The 22,345-nt window shown below is 41.9% G+C and overlaps 2 protein-coding genes across 2 annotated transcripts; both read left to right on the forward strand.

Annotated features, from left to right (window-relative positions):
• Positions 1 to 506: 506 nt before the first annotated feature.
• Positions 507 to 12,701, forward strand: slco1e1 (solute carrier organic anion transporter family, member 1E1). The gene is made up of 14 exons (XM_008304550.1): positions 507 to 618; positions 2,888 to 3,029; positions 3,185 to 3,317; positions 3,406 to 3,533; positions 6,063 to 6,209; positions 6,586 to 6,684; positions 8,053 to 8,286; positions 8,368 to 8,532; positions 8,666 to 8,861; positions 9,658 to 9,823; positions 10,285 to 10,469; positions 11,550 to 11,614; positions 11,832 to 11,949; positions 12,066 to 12,701. The coding sequence occupies exons 1-14, from the start codon at positions 517 to 519 to the stop codon at positions 12,529 to 12,531; spliced, it is 2,346 nt and encodes a 781-aa protein (XP_008302772.1). The 5' UTR covers positions 507 to 516; the 3' UTR covers positions 12,532 to 12,701.
• A 7,380-nt stretch (positions 12,702 to 20,081) lies between these two features.
• On the forward strand, positions 20,082 to 21,034 carry LOC103374465 (calcitonin gene-related peptide 2-like). Its single transcript, XM_008304551.1, has 3 exons — positions 20,082 to 20,161; positions 20,537 to 20,677; positions 20,762 to 21,034. The coding sequence occupies exons 1-3, from the start codon at positions 20,082 to 20,084 to the stop codon at positions 20,934 to 20,936; spliced, it is 396 nt and encodes a 131-aa protein (XP_008302773.1). The 3' UTR covers positions 20,937 to 21,034.
• The last annotated feature ends 1,311 nt before the right edge of the window (positions 21,035 to 22,345 follow it).

Consider the following 22,345-nt stretch of genomic DNA (forward strand, 5'->3'; position numbering starts at 1 on the left):
TGATGTACTTTAACATATGATTAAAATGTTCCTGACACCAGCTTCTTGCCTCACAGTTGGAGACGCTTGTTGAAAGAAGGAGGTGTGGCTCCGCTCAGGTCCACTTTAGCTGATTTGGAAAACTGTGACTGGGTTAAAGGCCTAATCCCAAACTCCACTCTGAGGCCGGAGCACTAAACCCAGACAGACGTCACGGTTGTAGCGCTCGAGAGTGAAAGCAGTGTGAAGGAAAACGACAAAACAAGTGACTTTAGACTTTCATTCGCAGTTTGATCAGCTCCAGGAAAGTCTGGACAGAAGGTGCATAACAGTGTTCAAAAGTATTGACCAGCGCCCTCGTACACTTGGAAGTAGATCTATTCACTACTGGAGATAACATGAGCTGTTGTTCTTTGGAAATAGTTTTCTAAATGAACAGGTAACAAAATTAATTCACTCAAAACACACTGTCTTAATCTTAAAACCCTTCTCCTTGTGCTCTGCAGTGTCCTGAGGCTAACAAACGCTGAGAAGAGGATGGAGGAACAAGCAGCACTCGACGTGGGCAAGATGACCAGCCAGCAGGCTCTGTGCGACTCCGGCGACGACAAGAGCAGAAAGCGCATCTCTACTCTCAAAGTACTGAAACTACCTGTAATCAACACTTCTCTGCTGGTTGCTTGTAATTCTGTTTGCGCACTTCATTCTGCTGATGCACTCAGTGTAAATTGCATGACGGGGGAAAAAAAAAACACACCAGGTAAAAGCCTAAAAAGCAGCGTAGTGGTGCGATTGTTAGCATTGACTCCTCACAGCAAGAAGGTTCAAACTTTTTAAGGCACAGCTGCCTTACGGGTGTTTTAGACTGGTTTGCTGACATGGTTATGCCCACTTTTAACCAGTTTGAGCTGGAAGAGCGTCCTCTTTGACCCCGCCAAGACTAAACTGGTGCAGATGATGGATGGATAAATGCTCCCAACGCGAGATCTGTTTTTGGTCAATTGAACGACGTTTTTCAGAGATGCGCTTTCCCCCAAAGTAGGCAGAATCACGCCAAGAGCCGATCACGTCCTGCTTTCTACGATCTTAGCGGGCGACATTTCTACTCCAGGCTTTCGTGAGGCACTCGTGTATCAGTCCCGAGCTCAGCTTTGCCTGATTGCAGCAGCGCACTACAGCCGTCATCAGCAAGTTAATGGCACATTTCTTACAAAACACATCTGCGCTCGGTTTCCATGTTCTTCCACATGCATCCTGCTTCAATCTGTAGATATTTAGTTTTAAAGTGCACTCTGAGACTCCCTCCGCACACCAATCTTAATATAACAACTAAAAATTGTGACTTGGCACCTGATTTTTACAGTTTGTAGCTTCGCACAGTTGATCCATTTCACAAAAATAAGCTAAGTGTGCATTAGGAAAATTCTTTAAGCTCCTCAGTTGGTTGAAACCTAATGAAGGAAAATGAATAAATGCACCTTTTACAAGCCTATTTTGACATATGACATAATATTTTCTCTCTGCTGTTTATGATGGCCTCATCAAAATGTACACTTTCAGATGAGAATCAAAGCCCCTGCACATTATGTATATATGTAATACTGTTACATAGCAAAGCATGCAGGGGATTTGCAGTAATTCCTGATGGGAATAATATTAAGTAATAAAAACCTCCAGGATGCCCACACATCAAGAGAAGCAAGTGGAGGCTGCAGAGGAGGAGGCTGATCGCTTCTTCAGTTAAAGATGATCATTTTACATGACAAAGACCTTTGCAAAAGACAAAATAGACTATAAAAACCCACATTATTAAAATGTAATGACACACTGATACTACAGTGCTGTGAGTAGAAACAATCAATCGCACAGTCAATTCTGACTTTTGGAACTGATGATAGTTGTTTTGCATATAATGTAGTGATTGTTGTGCCTCATCTCTCCTGAGTGGCAGCTGCATAGATAAAAATCTATTAAAGGTATTTATCCATCTTGTATTCTGCACATTTTTTTTTTTGCTTATTTTGTTCTTAAGCTTAAGCTTCCATTGGCCCCGTGTTCTCTGAATCTGGATAATTGAGTTAACTTGATTTGACATGAGCCTGGATTTTTCGTTTCTTTACGTCTTTCTTATTCTATGAGGTGTAGAATGAAATGTTTTAACAGAAGAGTCTAGTAGAGTTAGAAAGGTGTTAGTTTACCAATACACTTTGGAGCAAGATTTTTCGGGATCTTCTGGACGAGAAGCAGAATCTTTCTTTCTAAATTTAATGGGAAGCCAGTTGAGTGACATCAGGGTGATATAAGAGCAATTTGAGGTCTTAGGAGGCACAAAAAAGAGGCTTGCAGTTGTCTAAACAGGACGAGACAGAAGCATGGATAACCATTTCAAAGGATCCCGAATGTCTGACTTCATGTGTTCATCAAATTTCAACTTGTAGTCAAAAGTTAAAAAATAAAAATAAAGTTCTATTTGTAGGAATTCAGTTGCACTGTGAGGTAATTGAAGCAAATTAAAGGACATACAGTTTCCAGTCTTGGCCAGACAACTGTGCAGAGTAACTAAAATGTGGACGTCTCGGAGCCTAATTGATAAGTAAAGCTGTGCATCATCAGCATATTGATGATAAAACCCAACCAAGTTCTCAGACAATGTGCCTCAAAAGGTGCATATGTAATGAAAATTAAATAGGTCCAAGTATTGATCCCTGAGGCACCCCACAAGTAAAGGTAGGACTGTGAAAACACAAAATATCAGGTTACACACAGAGTCTAGAGTTTAGAACGAGAACCATACACTGCAATGTGGATTTTTCTTACTACTATTCAATTTTATCTGAGTGAATGTGCAGTCTACAGTACTGGCTGGATGACACAACTTTTAAATTTCTCTTTTCTTTGTGTTTTCTAGTTGTTCATTGTGGCGCTGTCCTTCGCTTATTTCTCCAAGGCCTTGACTGGGACCTACATGAAGAGCTCCATCACTCAGATCGAGAGACGCTTTGACCTCTCCAGCACACACATTGGTCTAATAGACGGCAGTTTTGAGATGGGTATTGTCTGTTTGTTTAATTTACCGTAACTTTTGTGTAGCCAATCAGTTCTCGCTGTTTATTCCCTGCTTTTTTTGGTTTTCCTGTGGAGGAATTTATCTCTTTCTTATTTCTTCTTTCCTCCTGCTCTCCTGGGTTGTGTTTCTTGGAGGTAGGCAACTTGTTGTTCCTAGCCATGGTCAGCCATTTTGGGGCGAAGCTGCATCGGCCCAGACTCATCGCCGTGGGCTGTTTCCTCATGGCTGTTGGGGCTTTTCTCACCGGCCTGACACACTTCTTCATGGGCCGGTAAAGATCTCCGAATGCTCAAATTTAAAAACAAAAAAGATGAACTAAGACCTTCCAAATAATCTAGTTTAACATCTTGCTTTCACAGCTATAAGTACGACACGGTCATTCAGGTCTTCCAGAATGACAGTGTGAACATTGCTGCCTGTGTGGATCCTCTGAAAACAGTGGAGGTACCAGAAGTCCAGATAGAGCCTTCTGGGGAAGACAACAAAGGTAAGACCATCAGCTTCATCCTGGGATCAGATCTGTACATTTTACACTCATGAAAACATTTTCTGTGTTTACCTTGTCTGGATATAGCTAACAGTCAGTATATAGGCCTCCTTAGGCAAAAAGGAACTGTTTGTTTTTTATCAACTGCACACCTGAGCAGTGTGTCTCTATGGATGTCAATGTCAGCCCTTGGCAAGGCCATCATTTTGGTCCAAATATCTCAACAGCAGTTGGATGGATTTACATTACATTATGTGCAGAGACTGATGGAGTCCAAAAGATGAATCCTACTGGTCTTTGTTCCAGTAAATACCAAAAGATCCATCCATTCATTTGCTTTTGCTTGTCAGTTCACATACATCATCTAGCCTAAAAACACTTTTGAATGCCCCAGGAGGAACTAGAAAACATCACTGGGGGAAGGAAAACCTGGAATGACCTGCTTAGCCTGCTACCATTGTAATCCCTCCAGCAGGTTCTGGGTCCACCCCTGGGCCCCCACCAAAGGAAGGCGCCCAGGTGGCATCCAAACCAGATGCCCAAACCACTTCATCTAGTTCTTTTTGATGCAAAACAGTAGCAACTCTGCTCTACCGTCTGATCTTTCTGCCTTTTCTCGAAGGCAGAGCCAAGTCAGTCTACCAGGGAAATCCATTTTGGTGGCTTGGATCCATGATCTCATTGTTCTGGTCACTACCCAGACATGACTATAGTGAGAGTTGGAACAACGACAGGGCTGTAAATCGAGAGCTTTGCCTCTGCTCTTCACTGAAATGGTCTGGTACAGTGGCTGCATTGCTGATGACATTGATCAATTTGTTCATATCAAATTGAACAAGATTCTCAGATACTCAAACTTCGTTGCTTGAGGCAGCAACTCACGCCAAACCCAATCCACCAGCAGAGAACCATGTCCTTAATGTTTAGTTCTGGTCAAACATCTCATCTTGGAATATGTCAACAAAGGAGATTTGTCTACAAACTTCCATACCATTCATTCTTAGCATTGTAAATATCTGACACAACTAGCACCAGAATCATGAAGCCAACAATAACATTTGTAACTGTGCAGCTCTGGTCATTTGGAGTCAAAAGTCAACTCCTTATCCTCCTTACCTGTTTGAAACAGCTTAGATGGGCACAACTAGACACCACTGCCAATAGCAAACGGATGATTCTATGTTCTTGTCTGGAAATGACTCATTGTTCTTTCATCTCTTTGTACTGACCAAAACAGTAGGGCCAGGTCTACTAACAGAAATGTCTGTCCTTGTCTTACGAATTTAATGAGGAAGTTGTGGTATTGTTTAGCTTGGATTGGTTGTTGCTTCTTCTAAAGAAATCTTTGCAAACTGTGTCTCATTTCAAAATGTTTGCGCGCCAAATGGAATATCCATGTAACAAATTGACCGCAATTTAGCACACCCTTACATGGTCTTGTGAAGGTTCAACCACATCCATTGGGCAACCATATTTGAGTGGAATTTAACGGCCTGCAATGAGGACAAGCTACACCAAAAGTTTCTGCTATGGTCGGCGAGCACCAAACTACGGCAATACCTTTTACAGAGACTCTCCCTTAACATAAAACCTGGTTTAAACTCACAGCAGCTCACTGACTTCTTTAAGCTCTCCCTGGAATGCACTGATCCTGCCTGACCTTTAAAGCCACTCACCTCCCACACAGCATACATACCTCCCAACAACTGTAAAACCATATCAACACCTCCCTGATTGTGACCTCACAGTCCTGCTTACAGGAAAATCCCTTTATGTCTGTTAATAAAACTACATAGAGGCGTCATCACAGCCAACAATAGGTCTGGATGCGAACTGCAGCGCTAGCCAAGAAGAGCTGATTTGAAAAAAGTAAAGCGGAAAGAGGCAGAATAATATGCGTGACCATAAGGTCCTTCTCACTTTTCACTTGGGAAGTAATATTTATTGTAATAAATTCAGTTTGGACGCATATATCTCCTGTTCCAGTCGATTCTGCTTCCCTGAGACGGACTTCAGTTTGCTTTTGTTGAGCTATAATTAATTCTCCGTCTCACAAAAACACGTCTTGCACCCACAAAATGCAACGTATTGATCCAGTATGTGTGCACATTGTCGTCAGAATCCGGCTTTTCTTATGAGATGTATTTACAAAGCAATACAATATGACAGCTGCATACAATGCGGTGGTATACAAGCTTAAAGCCGAACAATGTCGACGAAACACCACATTTTATTGACACATCTGGTTTGGGGTAGTCGGTGTAATTCAGATAGCAGACATTATTTTCTCTTTCTCAGTGGCGTGTGAATGGAATGAAGTGAAATATTTGAGGTATTTTTTTAATCTAAATGAACATACATCTAGTTTTCTTTTAGATAGTAAAGTTCCTAATGATCTGGGAATTATACAGTCTGTATACAAAAAGCATTTCCCCATCGATAGTTCTACAAAAGCTTCGGCAAACGTTATTCATCAGATAATTGTGACAAAATCAGTATAAACGATTCCTACTTTGTGTCATTATGCAGCCTGTGTGAGAGAATCCGGTTCCAACATGTGGATCTATGTGTTCCTGGGGAACGCTTTACGGGGCATCGGAGAAACCCCCGTCACACCTCTGGGCATCTCCTACATCGATGACTTTGCTAAAGCCGAAAACTCCCCGTTCTATATCGGTAAGATGCTGTTGCTGATTTTGGGTTTCCACTGGTTCATGAGTTGTGTTACTCAATAGATAAATGTCTTAAAATGTCACATAAATGGTTTGTTTGCATCATGTTTCCTTGATTTTCACTTAGCATTTCAATCTGGTTGAGTATTAATTGGTACCTTCAAAGTCTTATTTACCAAAGATACTCCAACTGGTCTCTGTTTTCTTCTAGAAATTGCAATATCTTGTGTAGGGCATCATGCAATATTCTTGGTGTGTATGTTGCAGTGTTTGTATTTCTTGGTGTGATCATGCATGCCAACTGCAGTTTGATTGTCCATGTTTGCGGCTAATTTCTCAACAACAATCTGATGTAATCCAAACTATTTTCTGACTGGCAGCTTGTCTCCAGACCATCACTCTCCTGGGCCCCATGTTTGGATTCCTCCTGGGCTCCTATTGCGCCAAACTATACGTTGACATCGGATATGTGGATCTGGGTGAGTGCGGTGCATTTGCTTTGTGAGGAATGTGTCATCTGCTATTGTTCAACCTAAATGCATTAGCTGGCTGGGTAAAATGTAAAAAAAAAAATCAAATTGACAGTGGTTGGCTGGAGATGAGATGTCCGCTCTTATGCACTTGAATCTAAAATAAAGCGTCCATTGTTTTCAAAAATTACTCTGAATTTAGAGCAGGAAACGGGCCACTGTTATTGATTTACACTGCGTAGGTTCTGTGCAGGGTCGAGAAGGTGGACATGTGCGTTACAGTTAACCCTCTGAACTTCAAGCAGTTTCTGTGTGGGGTTTTTTTGGGTTTTGTTTTGCTCCTGACACAGTTCTACTTACTGTGGGCTCATTTTCACTCCAATATAAAGTCCTGCACCTCTGTGGAAACAGCACAACTATGACTAGAAGTAGAGAGAACTCAAAACTCTGTCCTGTTCAGCGAAACGGGGTTATAATGTCAAAAATGAATGTTGAATTTCATTATTAAAAAAAGTAAAATTTACAGCAACAAGTGCCAAAAGGTGTTACTAATAGGAGGGAAATGGTGACTCTAAGTAATATAAATATTTCACTACTTTTAAATTTGTTTCTATGCTTGACTCTGATATGTTTTGTAAAGTCTGCAAAATCCCTGAATTTTTGCTGTGACTGCTGATCACAGTCTTTGTTGGTTTCCGAGTTGTGCCATGGAGTGCATAAGCAAACATTATATTAAAAAGAAAATTTTAAACGAGACTTGTAGAATAAAGTGATTTTGATGGAGTATTTTTTATGGTATATGGCACATAAAAAGTTTAAGGATCATTGGAAAGTTGAAAATTTGACAATTCTTTCTGTTTTTACAGTTTCTAATGCTGCACTGTTGGTGTCTTCTTTTCTTTCTTTTTTTTTTAAAAGTCGCATGTCTTAAACCTACTGATGCCCCCAGAGGGTAAAAGGACTAATTGGGTTTTCATAAAGCGGAACCAAACAGTTTTTTTTTTGGCTAGAATCTCACATTTTTCATTAAACAGACGTGGGGGATCCTGGCTGGAGCCTCATTTAGACGAAGCCTGCTGCTCGTGGTGCAAAGGTCTGATGTGCTCTTATGAAAACAGGCAGCACACTTGTCAGAACAAGTTAGTCAGGACTTTTCTGAGTGTCCCTGTGAGGAACTCTCTGGACTTTCACTCACGTTTCAAATCAATAATTCAGCTGTCAAACAAAAATAAAATTAGGTCACCTGAAGTGTCCCATCCCTTATAGTTAAGATGCAATCTGCTTTTCCCAAAACAAAATCTGGTATTGTCATTTTACACTAAGAAAGACTGAAATTGCAAATGACACGTGTCCCTCTCCGGCTATTCTCTCGTGCAGAAAGCGTGACCATCACTCCTAAAGATGCCCGCTGGGTGGGTGCCTGGTGGATGGGTTTCCTGGTGTCCTCCGGCCTCCTGCTCATCTCCAGTATTCCCTTCTGGTTCTTGCCTCGCTCGCTGCCCAAGCAGGAGGGTGAAGAGGTCAAGCCAACTCCAGCCCGTGAGACCGTGGATGGGACGGAGGACGCGCTCAACAGCAACCACAACCTGAAGCTGACTGAAATTGCAAAAGGTACAACAGATACAGTCTTTTTCTTCTTTTTTGTGTACACGTGCAGGTTTATGGAATTTGCTTGTATTGTTGCGTCCACAGGGTTCCTTCCGTCGTTGAAGCGCCTGTTGGGAACTCCTGCTTACTTTCTGCTGCTTTGTGGCAGCATCCTGAAGTTCAACTCCTTCATTGGCTTGTTAACCTTCAAAGCCAAATACATGGAGCAACAGTTTGGACAGTCTGCATCCAGAGCCAACTTCCTCATAGGTAAAAACGTTAAAACCAAACCTCCTGTTGTTGCTCTTCTCACACTTTGAGATACACTTAATTATAGTTGGACGTTTCATTTTGACTGGAATGGTCTCCCAGTATCCAGATCCCTGTTGTCTTTTTCTTCTAGGTGTGTTGAACCTGCCAGCAGTGGCGGTAGGGATCTTCCTGGGAGGACTTCTGATGAAGAGGTATAAGCTGAGCGTGGTGTCGGGAGCTCAGCTCTCCTTTGCCACATCCTTCATGGCGTACCTCCTTTTGCTGCTGCAGTTTGGCACCAAGTGTGACAACATACCTGTGGCTGGGCTCACCATCTCCTACAATGGGTCAGTGCTGTGACAGAATAGATTATTGCAACTTTAAAGGTCCCATATGGTGCAAATCCATTTTTATCTTGTTTCGAGATTGTTACAAACTAAACAAAAGCGGTAAAAGATGAAAACATTTACTTCTGCCATTAGTCAGGTCCCCCGCTACTGAATGGCCTCCCAGCTTTACAAGCCAGTAAGAATTATGTGCTACATACTAGCTAGTGAACCAGTAGTCGTCCAGCTCAGACTTTGTATAATGCTGCTAACTAACTGCTTCACGTTGAGCCATTCAGATTGAACGTCTGCCTCATAGTCCGTCTGGTTTGTTTGCTTCCAGTAGATGCCTCTGCTAACTCTAAACGTCTCAGCCAGAAAAGCACATCAAATGTTCTGCTGTTGGTTGTAAGAGTGAACACAACGGTCTTAATGCACTCCCAGCATCTGAGAAACTGCAGATCCAGTGGATTGCTGCTCTTATTGACGGCTATGTCTCAACATTTTTGGAAATTTGTCTATCAAAGATGCAGAGAGAGTCTCCTTCTTGAAGGGAGTGTGGACAGCAATAGCTCAGCTGCATTTAAAGCAACAGACACCGAAACAGCCCATTAAGAACAGAGCTAAAACCAGGAGTTATACAGTCATGGAGAAATGAATAATCTTTGCAGTATTTTAAACTTTAAAAAAAACAAAAAACACATCTCATTAGGGGCACAACATGGGACCATGTAGTCTAATGTAGTGGTTGCTCTACTTTTACAGTATCAAACTTGTTCATTAATGCCAATTTAAAATATAAATCTATGGCCTGCAGAACACACACTGTGTCATACAACGGAGAAACGCTCTTCGCCGAGTGCAACAGCGACTGCTCATGCTCAGCAGAGGAGTGGGATCCCGTCTGTGCAGACAGCGGCATCACTTACATCTCCCCTTGTATGGCCGGCTGCCTCGGCTCCAGCGGATACGGCAAGAACACAGTAGGACCTCACACAAGACCGCACAAACATACAGTGTTCATGGTAAACCTCATTGGGTGGACGATGTTTGGGCTCCAGAGTGTCTGGAGTACTGGGTGTTGAGGTTGTACAGTTCAACTTCTGTCCCTATAATCTCTTTATAATTGGTAGTTATCACACTTATAAGGATTTGAGCAGCATCACAATAAACTGTGCTTATTTGGAAGCACCTTATAGTCCATCATAGCTGCTGAAGTTTCAAGGATTACTATGACTACATACGTTTTATAGCTATTATTTCAGATGAATTACCCTAAGAACAGGATTCATCATTGAATTTTCAATATATTTTGATATCTTACATGAAAAATATTAAAACATTAAAGGTACTTCTACTGTATATATTTATGCTGACTATAGGAAATAGGAAAACAAGTCATTTCTAGCCGGTTCTAAGTAAAGATTTCTCTTTTTTTCCCCAGGTTTTTCACAACTGCAGCTGTGTGTCCGCCTCCTATCCAGCAGGCAGCACTACATCAGTGAAGCTGGGTCAGTGCCCTCATGCCAAAGACTGCAGTCGCAGCTTCACCTCCTACATGGCCATATCGGTGCTCAGCTCCTTCATCAACTCTCTGGGAGCCACACCGGGCTACATGGTCATCATACGGTCGGTGCAACGTGGCTCGGCAATCTAAGGAATCACAGTGACTGGGAATGTTGGTGTTGCTGTGTAGCATTGCAACGGGTTGAGCCTCAGTGAGACAAGAGCGACAGCAAAGTTTTGATTGGATTCATGAAACTCCTTAGAGCTCCAGGAAAATGCAACTGCACTTCTGTATTTGTGCTTTTTGAGTTCTAATTGACTGATGGAGGGACCCAGTATGTATCGTTACCCCAACAATCCAATGCTAATGTCCGTTCTGAGGAGAACTCTCAAGACTGCATTATAAGTACCTGATACTTGGTGATGTAGACCCCCTCCTCTGTTTCGAGGTGCTTGTTCCTTTGAGGGTCTACAACACCAATTTTCAGGCGCTTATAATGCAGTCTTAAGATCTCTTCCCAGAACACTTTACCATCAATAACACCTCAAGTCATCAATGACTTACAACAATTCACACCTGAAGTACTTTTGGGTCATTAGCAAGGGATTTGGGGATTTAAAGGACTCCCCTATCAGTCGTTTAGAACTGAACAAGCCTCTTAGATTAGAGTTGAAATGTCTTCAAGAACTAAAAAGAGAATTGCAGTTGTCTTTTACGGAGGCTGTTATCGTTACATGTGACTTGGATGACTGAGAATCAGCAGAGACATTAATGAACCTAAGCATTTACCAGATTTCACTTGTCTGTCCAAGTTGTTTTTGAAACACCAGCCGGCTGCTGTGACCATGACTCAAGCTGGGCAACATGAGTGAGTCACAAAGTAACTTTCAAGTAAGCTTTCTTGGAACAGCAGAATGACTCAACGTCCAGTAAAGACGTCCCGTTACGGTTGAAAAATAGTTTGTGCCGACATCCAGGAATGTGCCTTCTACCAAAGGGAAGGGAACAAAAACACAACCTGTGATGCAAACAGAGATCATCCCCAAGACCATGACATTTCTAACAACTGTGTCCTAACCTGCTGACCCAATGAACAACTTGAAAGTCCAAAAAATGCCAGAAACCATCTGGGAGCTGTCTACCTGCTGTTCACCAAGAAATAGGAGATAAATGTGTATTTTCTTCTTGTTTTTTAATTACAGATGCATCTCATCAGAGCTCAAATCTCTGGCATTGGGTATTCAGACATTGGCAACAAGGACTCTTGGTAAGTGTCTTTACTTTCATTTTCATGTAAAGCACATAGCTTCATTTGGCTTGATCTGTTTGATTTGGACTTGTTTGGCTTTTGGTTGTCGGTAGATTCCAAAACTTTAAAGCTGTATCTACTGGGAAAAATGCCCCCTTTATGTGGCATCATGACTTATAGATATGATTGAGGGATTTCCCTTCATTGCAATGTTGTGACAATTCGTATTTCGTAGGCGGAATTCCTGCACCAGTGTATTTTGGAGCCCTGATTGATTCAACTTGCCTCAAGTGGTCGATAAAGAAGTGTGGGGGCAGGGGGGCGTGTCGCATTTACAACTCCGACATGTACAGGTACCCCACAGTGGAGATGAATGCAATAACGCTCCAGCAACAACATGTATGAAGATGGTTGTAAACGCCGATGTAGATTTTAAGCTCTAACCTTTATGTAATTTCTCTCTGTGCAGGATCATTTTTCTGGGTCTGATCACTTGCCTCAGTGGTTCCTCCTATTTCTTTATGATTGCCGTCATCATCCTCCTCAGGCGAAATTTTCGGAAGCCGGAGCAGGTAAAAGACACGCAGCAGCCGAGGTCTTCGAAGGAAATTGAACTTCGGAAGGCGTCGATCCCAGCCGAGAAGACTAGCGCTGGTCCTAAAAATCCCAAACTGCCTCAGCCCCCGAAGATTAAGGTCTTGGAGGAAGGAGTCGAGGTTCACAGGACGGAGCAGCTTTCCCAAGATGACGGACTCCTTTCCACGAATAACACACAGGAGCCTAGATCTTTGGCAGAGAACGCTACTCTTTGTTCTGATGGGGCGAGCATAGAGCTGGTCTGTAAGGAAACAACTGCACAAGTGGAAAAAGAGAAGCCAGACCATCAGATAGATGACAAGAACAGCTTAGAGAAAGAAAGTCAGCAAAGAAACTGATGGAAGTGTTCAATCAAACTGGGCCCGATGTTACCAAGTTGGGACAAAAGTCTGCTGCTTGTTTTTTACCCGGACTATAGCATGCTCTATGCTAACACCATGTCCCCCTCGTTTATTACAGGATAGAGCTGGTATATTATATTTAGTCCTGTAGAGGAAGAACCCTTCAGTGGATCCATCTGTATCCACAGCTGTAGAAGTTTAGTGCAGGATCATGGTGGATTGGCGGATGGTGGATTGATTATACTCCAGCTCTGCAAGGCCCAGAGTGGAAGACATTATAGAGTAAAATTCTTGGTCGAAATAAATGTTTTGTGTGAATAAATTAATCTTTGAATGAGTGATGTTATTGTCACGTTCATTTTGCAGAGCTGATATGAACACGGCTGCAGAAAACAACTTTAAAATGTACGTCATTGGTAACTAAACCAGGAGTAACTGAGTTTTTGGGCCACTCAGGTGCAAACAACACTGTAAATGGGTATTGCATAAATTTTCTCCTTATAGGCCAATTTATGCTTTACGTGTCTGCAAGCGTCATTTTGCGATAACTCATATGTCTGGAGTGAAGGAAAGTAAAAGGCTTGACTTGCCGTTACATCCTGATCTCCACGTCAGGGATAATTTATATTTCTAAGTAATTAATGAAGCTACTGCTCCATGTGGGCACCTGACGAGACGCTGGTATGGATCCTGCTTCTGTCTGATGCTGCAGGTAAGTAATCAACTCAGAGGAAAGACTCCTACAAACAGCTGGAAGCAACAAACTCAACTTTAATTCCTGTTGTTTTTGTCAAAACTCAGATTACATTCATTCTATCAAGTCTCATTCATCTGACTTGTTACAGATTCTGTCTTCATTGCAGTAAGGTTTTGTTTTGAGGGACTTTTAGGTTTGTAATAGATGCAAAACGTTACTAGATCCAGTATGATTGCCGTCACTACTTTTACAGTAAAGTTACCTGGGACGCTGATTCAGACATGAAGCCGATACGTTTAAATGCTGTTAGATTTATGAAATAGAAGGTTTGGAGTGGAAGAGCACAGTCCTGTAGGTCTCTAAAAACTAGATGTTTAAACCATCAAACAAACAAAATTTAGACATACTGAGTGTTGGATTTATCAGGATTTATTTGAAAATGAGTGCAAGAGGTGTCATTGACTTTAGCTCAAGAGTGGAGACTGAGGGCTCCTTATTGCTGATTAAAGAGCGAAATAATTGATCTTTTCAAAAAATAAATTTCATGATGTAAACAAGTCCCAAATGGTTGACTCTTTTTCAGATTGCAAATTTAATTTGAGACAGTAAATGGTGTTTTGAGCCATTTTCAACCCGTGAATGTTTTAGGAATCTGGTGTAAATATCAATAGTGACAGCAGGATTAATGAGTTTCATCACCGTACAGTCACATCATTTAGCTTAAAGCTCAAAAAACATGCTTTGGTGTGCAGAGTACGTTAAGATCCCTAACAATTCCCCGAATGATCATTTGTACCTAAAACGACACACCTGCAATTCCAAAATAAATGAATATGCAAAGATTATTTGTCTTAAAAGTTTAACTACTGCAAACGAGATGCCTCATATTTCACTAAAAGATCAGAATATGTGATATAAACACATCAAAACTTTGACATCACATGCGCATAAGCTGCCTGTTGGACCAGGATTGGTTTCCAAACGAGTTGTGGTGCCGCCTTCAAGTCAGATTTTCCGTGAGCGCAGAAGAACTGTCCACTTTCAGACGCTACACGTACTGTACATCATGCCGTACAGTGAAGATCACACATCGGAGAAAAGCAAAAAGGACCCAAACACATTTTTAAGAGTCCAGCGACTCCAAGGTTTGGTTTGTTCCCCATGACATGGGGGAGAAGATCTAGTTCTTCAGCTGCTAAATGCACTGTGGCTGGAAAACAATGCTCATGAGAGATGTGAGAGTGAACCAAAACCAGGATTTGCTCTTAAGCTCTATGCAGCAGAGAAAAACTGTCGGATTAGATAACAACTCTCTGTGGGCTTGTTCCTCAGAGTTACCCTTTCACATGGTCTTTTGACCCCTTGTTGATATAAAAGGCATTCTAAGTTTAGGTAAAAGTAAACATTTGCTGTAAGACACAACACAGCTCTACGAACTCTAAACGCTGGAGAGAGTTCGGCTGGAAAAATCGGACACGTTTCTTTGTCACGCCGCAAATGAAGTCACAGTCATATTTTCTGGTCATGCACCAAATTACAACCTTTCTGGGATGACAGTATTGGACTTTTGGAGGACATCTTAAAATATAAGGTTCCCAGGGACCCACGGATTCTGTATCTGGGATTGATCCCAGAAGGAGTTATTATGAAAGGAGACAGGTACCTTTTCAAAATAATTCTTGTTGCCTACAAGAAGGCCATTACTAGGAACTGGTTAAAAAGCGATGCCCCAAATACAGGGCACTGGATGGTCATTATGGAGGAGATCTATGCAATGGAGAAAATGACTTTTCATCTGCGAATCAAAGACTTTGCACAAAAATGGAGGAAATGGACACAAAAACAAAGACAATGCTTACTCAACTGACTGAGAATTTGTATGCCCCCTTTTGTACTATTTTATGTTATTTTTTTTCTCTGTTCCTGCTGTCTTTATACAAATAAAACTAAATAAAAAGTTTAAAAAAAAAAAAAAAGTAAACATTTGCACGTTTCATGTGTTGCTTTCATTTCTTGGATTGCCTTCCTTTAACCAACAGAGTCACATAGTTCCCAATGAAATCCCGTACAAGAAGGAACAAGAGCAGCCGTTAGAGGGTTATTGTATAAGGCTGCCTTTTTCGTCGAGGTAATGCTGCATTATTTTCAACAAAACAAAACACCATCTGCATTCCTGAACAAGCAGTCATTAATTTCTGTGCAATTAATTTAAAAATAATGCCATTTGTTTTCCCAGCAGAGATGTCGCTGACGTTGACCGTTTATTCGTGTCTGCGGATGCATCACAAGCCAGAGAGACTCATTCAACCAGGTCACACTGTGGAGTTTCCTCCGTCCGACTGTGTGCAGGTATTACAGCAAAAGTGGTCACGTCCCTGCGGTTTGCTTCAAACGCTGGATGCTCTCGACGCGGACAGTCATTATCGGAGGTCACGGCACCGCTACCTCTGCCGACACCAGCTACTTATGTACTAATCGCTTCCCGGTGACTTTTTCCTCCCACTTATGCGCAAAGCTACAGGAATAATAAATACAGGACGCTTGTGAGCCGAAATCTCACTCAGCTTTCCGAAGGTTAGTTGTTTCGGTGACGTTAACGTGGAATCTAGCTGCCGCCCCTGTATCATATGGCTCCTCGCGATTACAAAAGTAATCCGAGGGACAGGATGACATGTTTCCCTTGACTACCTATAAAAATAGACTTAAAATCCTACACATGCCGCCCACTCTCTTCTTTCTTTTCCTCTGGTATACCCTATTTTTTTTTTCTTTTTGTCTCTCCTGCTGCCCCGTCCTTTCTTTCAAGACGCATACACCTTTCTGTCAACTTCCAAAAATCTCAAATTAAGCAGAAATATGCCTGAAAAACACAAATATCAGCATCAGGGAGAGGTGGAGGGAATCAAGTCACAATACTGAGTCCAGAAATAGCCCGTATTAAGAGTCTGGAGTGAGTCTGAAAAATATCATGTCACCCTCTCGTCTGCAGTTACTGTTTCCTTGTAAAGCTTACAGGAAACTCGGTGAGGTGTTCATTGGACCGCGGTGGGTTTGGGGGTGTTACACGTCCATTAGGGCTGCACTATATCTCTGTTAGCTCGAAGCTGCGGTGAAAACCAGCAGCACTTACCAGCAGCCTGCAGCCTGTGTTGGCATCTCCCCAGAGAGACGGTGGGATGATCCCAACGGACACCTGTTCGTCAGAAACAATAGAGTCCTGCGCTGTGCTGTTATGAAAGCGGCGGCCGCGGTAATCGATTTGAATTGAGTGTGGTATCTGCTTTGTGTTTTTTTTGTTTTTTTTTCTTGCGTTTTGTGATAATAGCATTTTTACGAGTTCTCTTTGATTCCATACAGGATGTAGGAAGCTGCTGGCTTGGTGTCTGGAGCTGGAAGAATTCTTTGCTGCACGAGATCAGAAACAGGACTTTGAATGGATTAAGTTGCAAAAGCGCTAAAGTGTAGGATCAGTGCAGCAAGAAAGACCCAGAGTCAAACCCACCGGTCTGTGTGAGCAAGACGGGGTTAGAAAAATGTAGTGTAGAACTGTTTTTGACAGTCTTTACTACTTACTACTTGCAATAATTCATTTTTTTGGCCACTTGGGGCAAAAACAAACCAACAATGCAACCCTGTTTCCCTAAAGTTGCATCCAGATACAATCAACACACAACACAAAAGTGCATTCTTAATTACATTTTAGAGAATTTTCTATTGGTTAGACAACAGTATGATGTAAAGCACTTCCACTATCAAAGAGCCACAAAGTCCATGTTAGGAGGATGTATGGGTTGTGGTGGGGTCCAAGGAGCTGTTCATGATGTCACCCATAAGGTCGTGTTGTTTTGCCGGCGTATTCTGTGGAACATAATGGCCGAACCACACTGTCATTCTGCTATAAAAAGAAATCACGCTCCCATATTTCTTTGAACCAATCACAGTCCTTATGGGCGGGGCTAAACAACGGATGTGGCTTCTCACAATGGAATTGTGAGCAGTGGAATTGTTTCGGTGGAACATTTTGCAAGCAGAGAGACAAACACTGTCATTAAAATCGATAATAAACTGCAAAAAAAACTAGCAGGGAAGCCTGACAGCACAATCTAAATCCTCCTGAAAACTTTACATTTTCAGTGTGGGTGGTTGCTGCTCGGAGGTTGTTGTCGTTTCCTGCCATGATGGAAAAGGTAACACACAGCTAGATACTCAGATTGAAGCAAAGAGGTGGAATAGGAGTAGAAAAGTGTAAATATCTCCAGGCCATGGACTAAACTATGACTGTACAACCTGTCATTCAAAGCAGCCCACCCTTAATTTTGCATAATTTCAAGCCTTAATATACTTCAAATGGGTTAGTTACATAAAGATTCACCTCATGTGCTGTTGCCACCAATGGGAAATTTCACTATAGAGACCAAAACTGTCTTATTTACAAGGCTGTAAACATGTTTATTACCGCTTTAACGTTGAACATTTTAACATGGAGGTCTATGGGGCGTGACTCACTTTTGGAGTCTGCCTCAAGTGGTCATTCGAGGAACTGCAGTTTTTGCCACTTCCAAGTTATTTTTTCAGTTTGGAAGTTTGCTTTCACCACCAAAGCTTAGTTTTGACTCACTGTTTACCTGAGTATTTCTTTGGTTAAGTTTAGGCACCAAAACTACTTGTTTAGGTTTCAAAAAATATCATGGTGTTGGTTAAAATGCACCATTTTCCAACACGCTTCAATGTTTGGGTCACAAGAGAGACAAGTCCTGTTGCATCTAATATAAAAGCAGCAACAGCAATGCAATACAATAAATAGCAAAGATGTTGATTAATATTTCTGGACACACAAACATAATCTTGGAGAAAATTAGCTTCTCTCAAAACGCATCGATATATAATGGAGGCGGCTGTGGCTCAGGTGGTAGAGCAGGTTGTCCTCCAGTCGCAAGGTTGGTGGTTCGATCCCCCACCCCTCCACAGTCGAAGTGTCCTTGGCCAAGACACTGAACCCTAAGTTGGTCCCAATGGCAGGCAGCACCTTGCATGGCAGCATTAGTGTATGAATGTGTGTGTGAATGGGTGAATGAGAAACACATTGTAAAGCGCTTTGGATAAAGGCGCTATATAAGTGCAGACCATTTACCATAATCTGTTGTTAATACAAGACCTCCCAAAGAGCCTAATATTTGGAACCATTTTCTCAGGAAGCTAAGCGAAGAGATGCACTCGCTCATCCACTTTCCAACTAGTCAAACGTGCTCGCAAAGTGCTCCTCTCACATTTTACCTTCGCTTCATTAATTAGCGCTTAATGTTTGTGACACGTCCCATCAAAATAATGAGACAGCATTCATTATTAACGAAGATTCGTCTTCGCATTTATTATTCAACGCGGCTGAGGCCCGGAGGGAGGCGCCGGGGCCAGAGTTTGGCGACCTAAAACTTCATTAAGGTAAATCGAAGGACAGCTTCCCACTTTGACAGCGTCCTTCTCCCCGGTGTGGGTTTGCGGCGGGTCAGTCCCGTCGCGGCGGCTGATGACAATGCTGACGAAGGCGATGATGAGGAGGGTGACGTACGGAGATGTGCGTTTACAGTAAAAAAAAAAAATCTGCATACGTGAGAGTTAAAGTAGAAGCGAGTGCGATAGGACATGTATAAGACCCACTTTATCCCCCACCCCACCCCCTGTGTGAATGAAACGGCTATATTTGGAGGGAGCTGATGTCACAAGTGGTTTGAGCAGAGAGCCTATAACTGTTGCAGCCGGCTTGTGTGACGGTCTGACAAACCTTGGACTGCTCCGGCGACAGACTGAGATCTGGACGACACAACAGAAAGTGAGTAACGCTGCCTCTCGTCAGGTTTTGGGGTGTCTCGGATGCATAGTGAAGGCGCGCTGCAAGAAATTGAAAGTGTTGTCGGTGTGTATAGCTAGAGTTTTCTTGTGTGGAACATTTTGACAATGCTCAGCCTCTTTTAATATTTACTTTGAAACACGTTTGTGCTGTGAAAATAAATTGTAAATTTAAAGGTTTGCAGAGGAGCTGTGACTGATTGGACAGTAGAGAAATATGCATCAGTGGAAGCAGAAGTTTAGGATTTTGTATTTCATGTAAAGATGTGCTTGTCTTTGATATAATCTAAAATAATATTAAGGAAATTAGTCTGATCTGCATCAAAGAAGTGGAAAAACACAACTATAGCTGTGATTGTAATTGAATGAAATACGATTATAATCATTTATTGAATCAATTTATGATATTTATGATATTTTTCATTCACTTTCCAGCTTCCAACTTGTGAGGATTTGCTGCTTTTCTTCATCTTATTTGGCAATTTAATTAAAAATCTTTAGTTTTTGCACCACTGATCAGACAAAATAGGCATTGTCTTTTATATTTTTCTTTTTTCTTTTTACATTTTAATGGCTATTTTCAATCATAATTCTCAAAAAGCAGCAAACTGATAATGAAAATAATCCATAATTGTGGCCCCAGTTTTATATAATTGTTAGTTAAGAGGTGATTAAAGAGAATATTTAGAGCATTTGAGTTTGACTGATGAAAGCTTAAAAGGTGTTTGTGGATTTATGTAATTGGAACATTGAGCACAAATTCATAGTTGAGTTATTTCTTGTGCAGAATCATGTTTGTTGTTTTCTAATAATTGTCTCTGATTTTACTTGAGAGGAAACGATCAATGTTTTAGTGCTTTGTTGTGTTAAAATCTAACATTATGTGCTGATTTTATGTTTAAATTGTTCAGTTTCTGTGCAGTTGCAGCTGGTTTGCAGTGAATAAGAATAAACTGGATGAACTTTGGTGCCTCCATTGTGTTCCTGCAGGTATTCACTCCTCACTATGTATCACCTGAGGGTGCCTGTGCTTCTCCTCATGCTGCTGGTGTTGCTGCGCTGCGTCACGGCCGCTCCAAGCCACGGGTAAGCAAACAGGGCAGAATTCAAACAGCAGCAAACAATCCTTTTTCTTTTTTTTTTCCATTTTCACTTTGCTCAGTTATCGATTTAAATGACTCTTAACAGCCCATGTAGGAGTTTAACCCGGGGTCAGCATCATTCATGGAAATTGCGCCCTAAGATGTCTGTAATGGTTTTTGTAAAGGGCAGCGGGATGCAGATGTTTAAGTCAGGAGGTCGACGCCGATTGTGCTCGTCTGTGGGAAAGTGTTTCATTGTGCCAGGGCCAAGTGGCCACTTTCCCCCCGCTTGCTCTCGGGGGGCTCGTGGACGCTTTGAAGAGGCCATCAGCAGCTATCAGGGTGAATCGCTCTGGCTCTTCTCCCCTCTGTGATTCAGGTACTTCAGCTCCAGCTCGTCCAGCGAGCAGGAGAGCGCTCTCCCCGACAGCGAGGGCTGGCTGCTGCCCGGGCTCATCTCCAACCCGTTCCTCGGCCTCATGGGTTCGCGGCCACGAAGGGGGCTCACAGCCATGAACAGGTAATCCCCCTCCTCGATGGGTAGACGACCTTCCTGCTTTGAATCTTGTGATATTCCTCGATTGCTTTTCCTTGATCCCTGCAGTCACCACATAGAGAAGAGGAAGTGCAACACAGCCACCTGCGTCACCCAACGGCTAGCGGACTTCCTGGTGCGCTCCAGCAACACCATCGGCACCGTTTACGTACCAACCAACGTGGGATCGGCCACCTACGGGAAGCGGGACCTACTGCAGCCTCCCAGCTACCTGCCCCTCTAGTACCGACCAGCCCTCCCAGCGCTGCGATGATATAACCATCATCTTATGTAACAATGATCGTGAGAATGACGTTCATAACGGTGACACCGACGGCGATGATCACTACGATCACAGTTTTCTTGGTTAGTTTTAAGAAACAGTGCCTTTAATTTAAAATCCAGTCGATGTGTGTGCGTTTCCCTTCTGGCTTTGTGTGTGTTGTGGCTCTATTAAAGCTGTTCCACATGATGTGAATGTAAAAAAAAAAAAAGAGAAAAGAAAACAAGAAAAATGAAAAATATTAAAGTAATTAATAAACTATAAATAAAAGAAAACACATTTATAGCTGTATGAAATACATGTTATCTGTTGTTTTGATAATAAAATTGTAAAAAATATATTTTTAAAAAATCTTCATGCGTTTTAAGCCACATTATTGCAAACAATGACAGCTGCATGTGGGGTTACACCAGATGTGTCCATTAAAAACCGTTCCAGATTTACTTACCAGGGAATTAGCAGTTTCCCTGAGGTTTTATACGGAAGGGATCAATAAAGTTTTATTCTAATTCTAATTCTAATTCTAATTCTAATGTAAAGAACAAAATGTCCTTTCAATCATTCATTATTTCAGATAGCTTCAGTATGTGTCTTTTTAGGTCAACAATGGATAAATGTCATCATGTCATGTTCTCACTGTTGCCACAGGTAACCAAGGAGGAATCCCTTATTGCCTGCTATAAGTCACATGTGTCCAGCGCTGACCTACACACCACTGTAGGGCTGAATCTGTGTCTGAGAACATAAAGACACTTAGGGACATTTGGTGTGAAAATACACACAAATTCACTACAACAAGATGCAAAAATCGTCTCAAAAAGACTCAAAATCATCAGAATAAGACGCAAAGCCACCACGAACACACAGCATCACCACAAAACAAATGCAAAGTTAACACAGAAAGATTCTAAATCACCACAATAAGATGTGAGACCGTCACAAAAAGACACTAAAGCACCACCAAATGATGCAGAAACATGAAAATCACCATAATGAGACACAAAATGAGGCAAAATTGCCACAAAAAGACTCAAAATCATCACAATAAGACACCAAATCACCACAAAAATGTGATGTGTGCATCATACTTCTTGGATACAACTGCCTGTTCTTTCTGATCCAGATTCAGCTTTTATGGAACCTTATATGCTGTCAACAAACATGTTGTTGGAGTTAGCAGATGGATAGTAGAAAGTTCAGTCTGTATGGTTAAGTGTAATGTGGACATGGTGGATATTTTACAAGCACTTCTCTACTTATTTTGGGGGTTTTTTTCTGCCTTTGTTAGAGGCTTTGAATCCTATGAAAACACTGAACTCATGTGACAGCCGTCGTCTTTAACACGTCTGTGTTGAGCTTGTTAGATGTGG

This window comes from Stegastes partitus, unplaced genomic scaffold (assembly GCF_000690725.1).
Source record: "Stegastes partitus isolate 25-593 unplaced genomic scaffold, Stegastes_partitus-1.0.2 Scaffold2250, whole genome shotgun sequence".
Taxonomy (NCBI): domain Eukaryota; kingdom Metazoa; phylum Chordata; class Actinopteri; family Pomacentridae; genus Stegastes; species Stegastes partitus.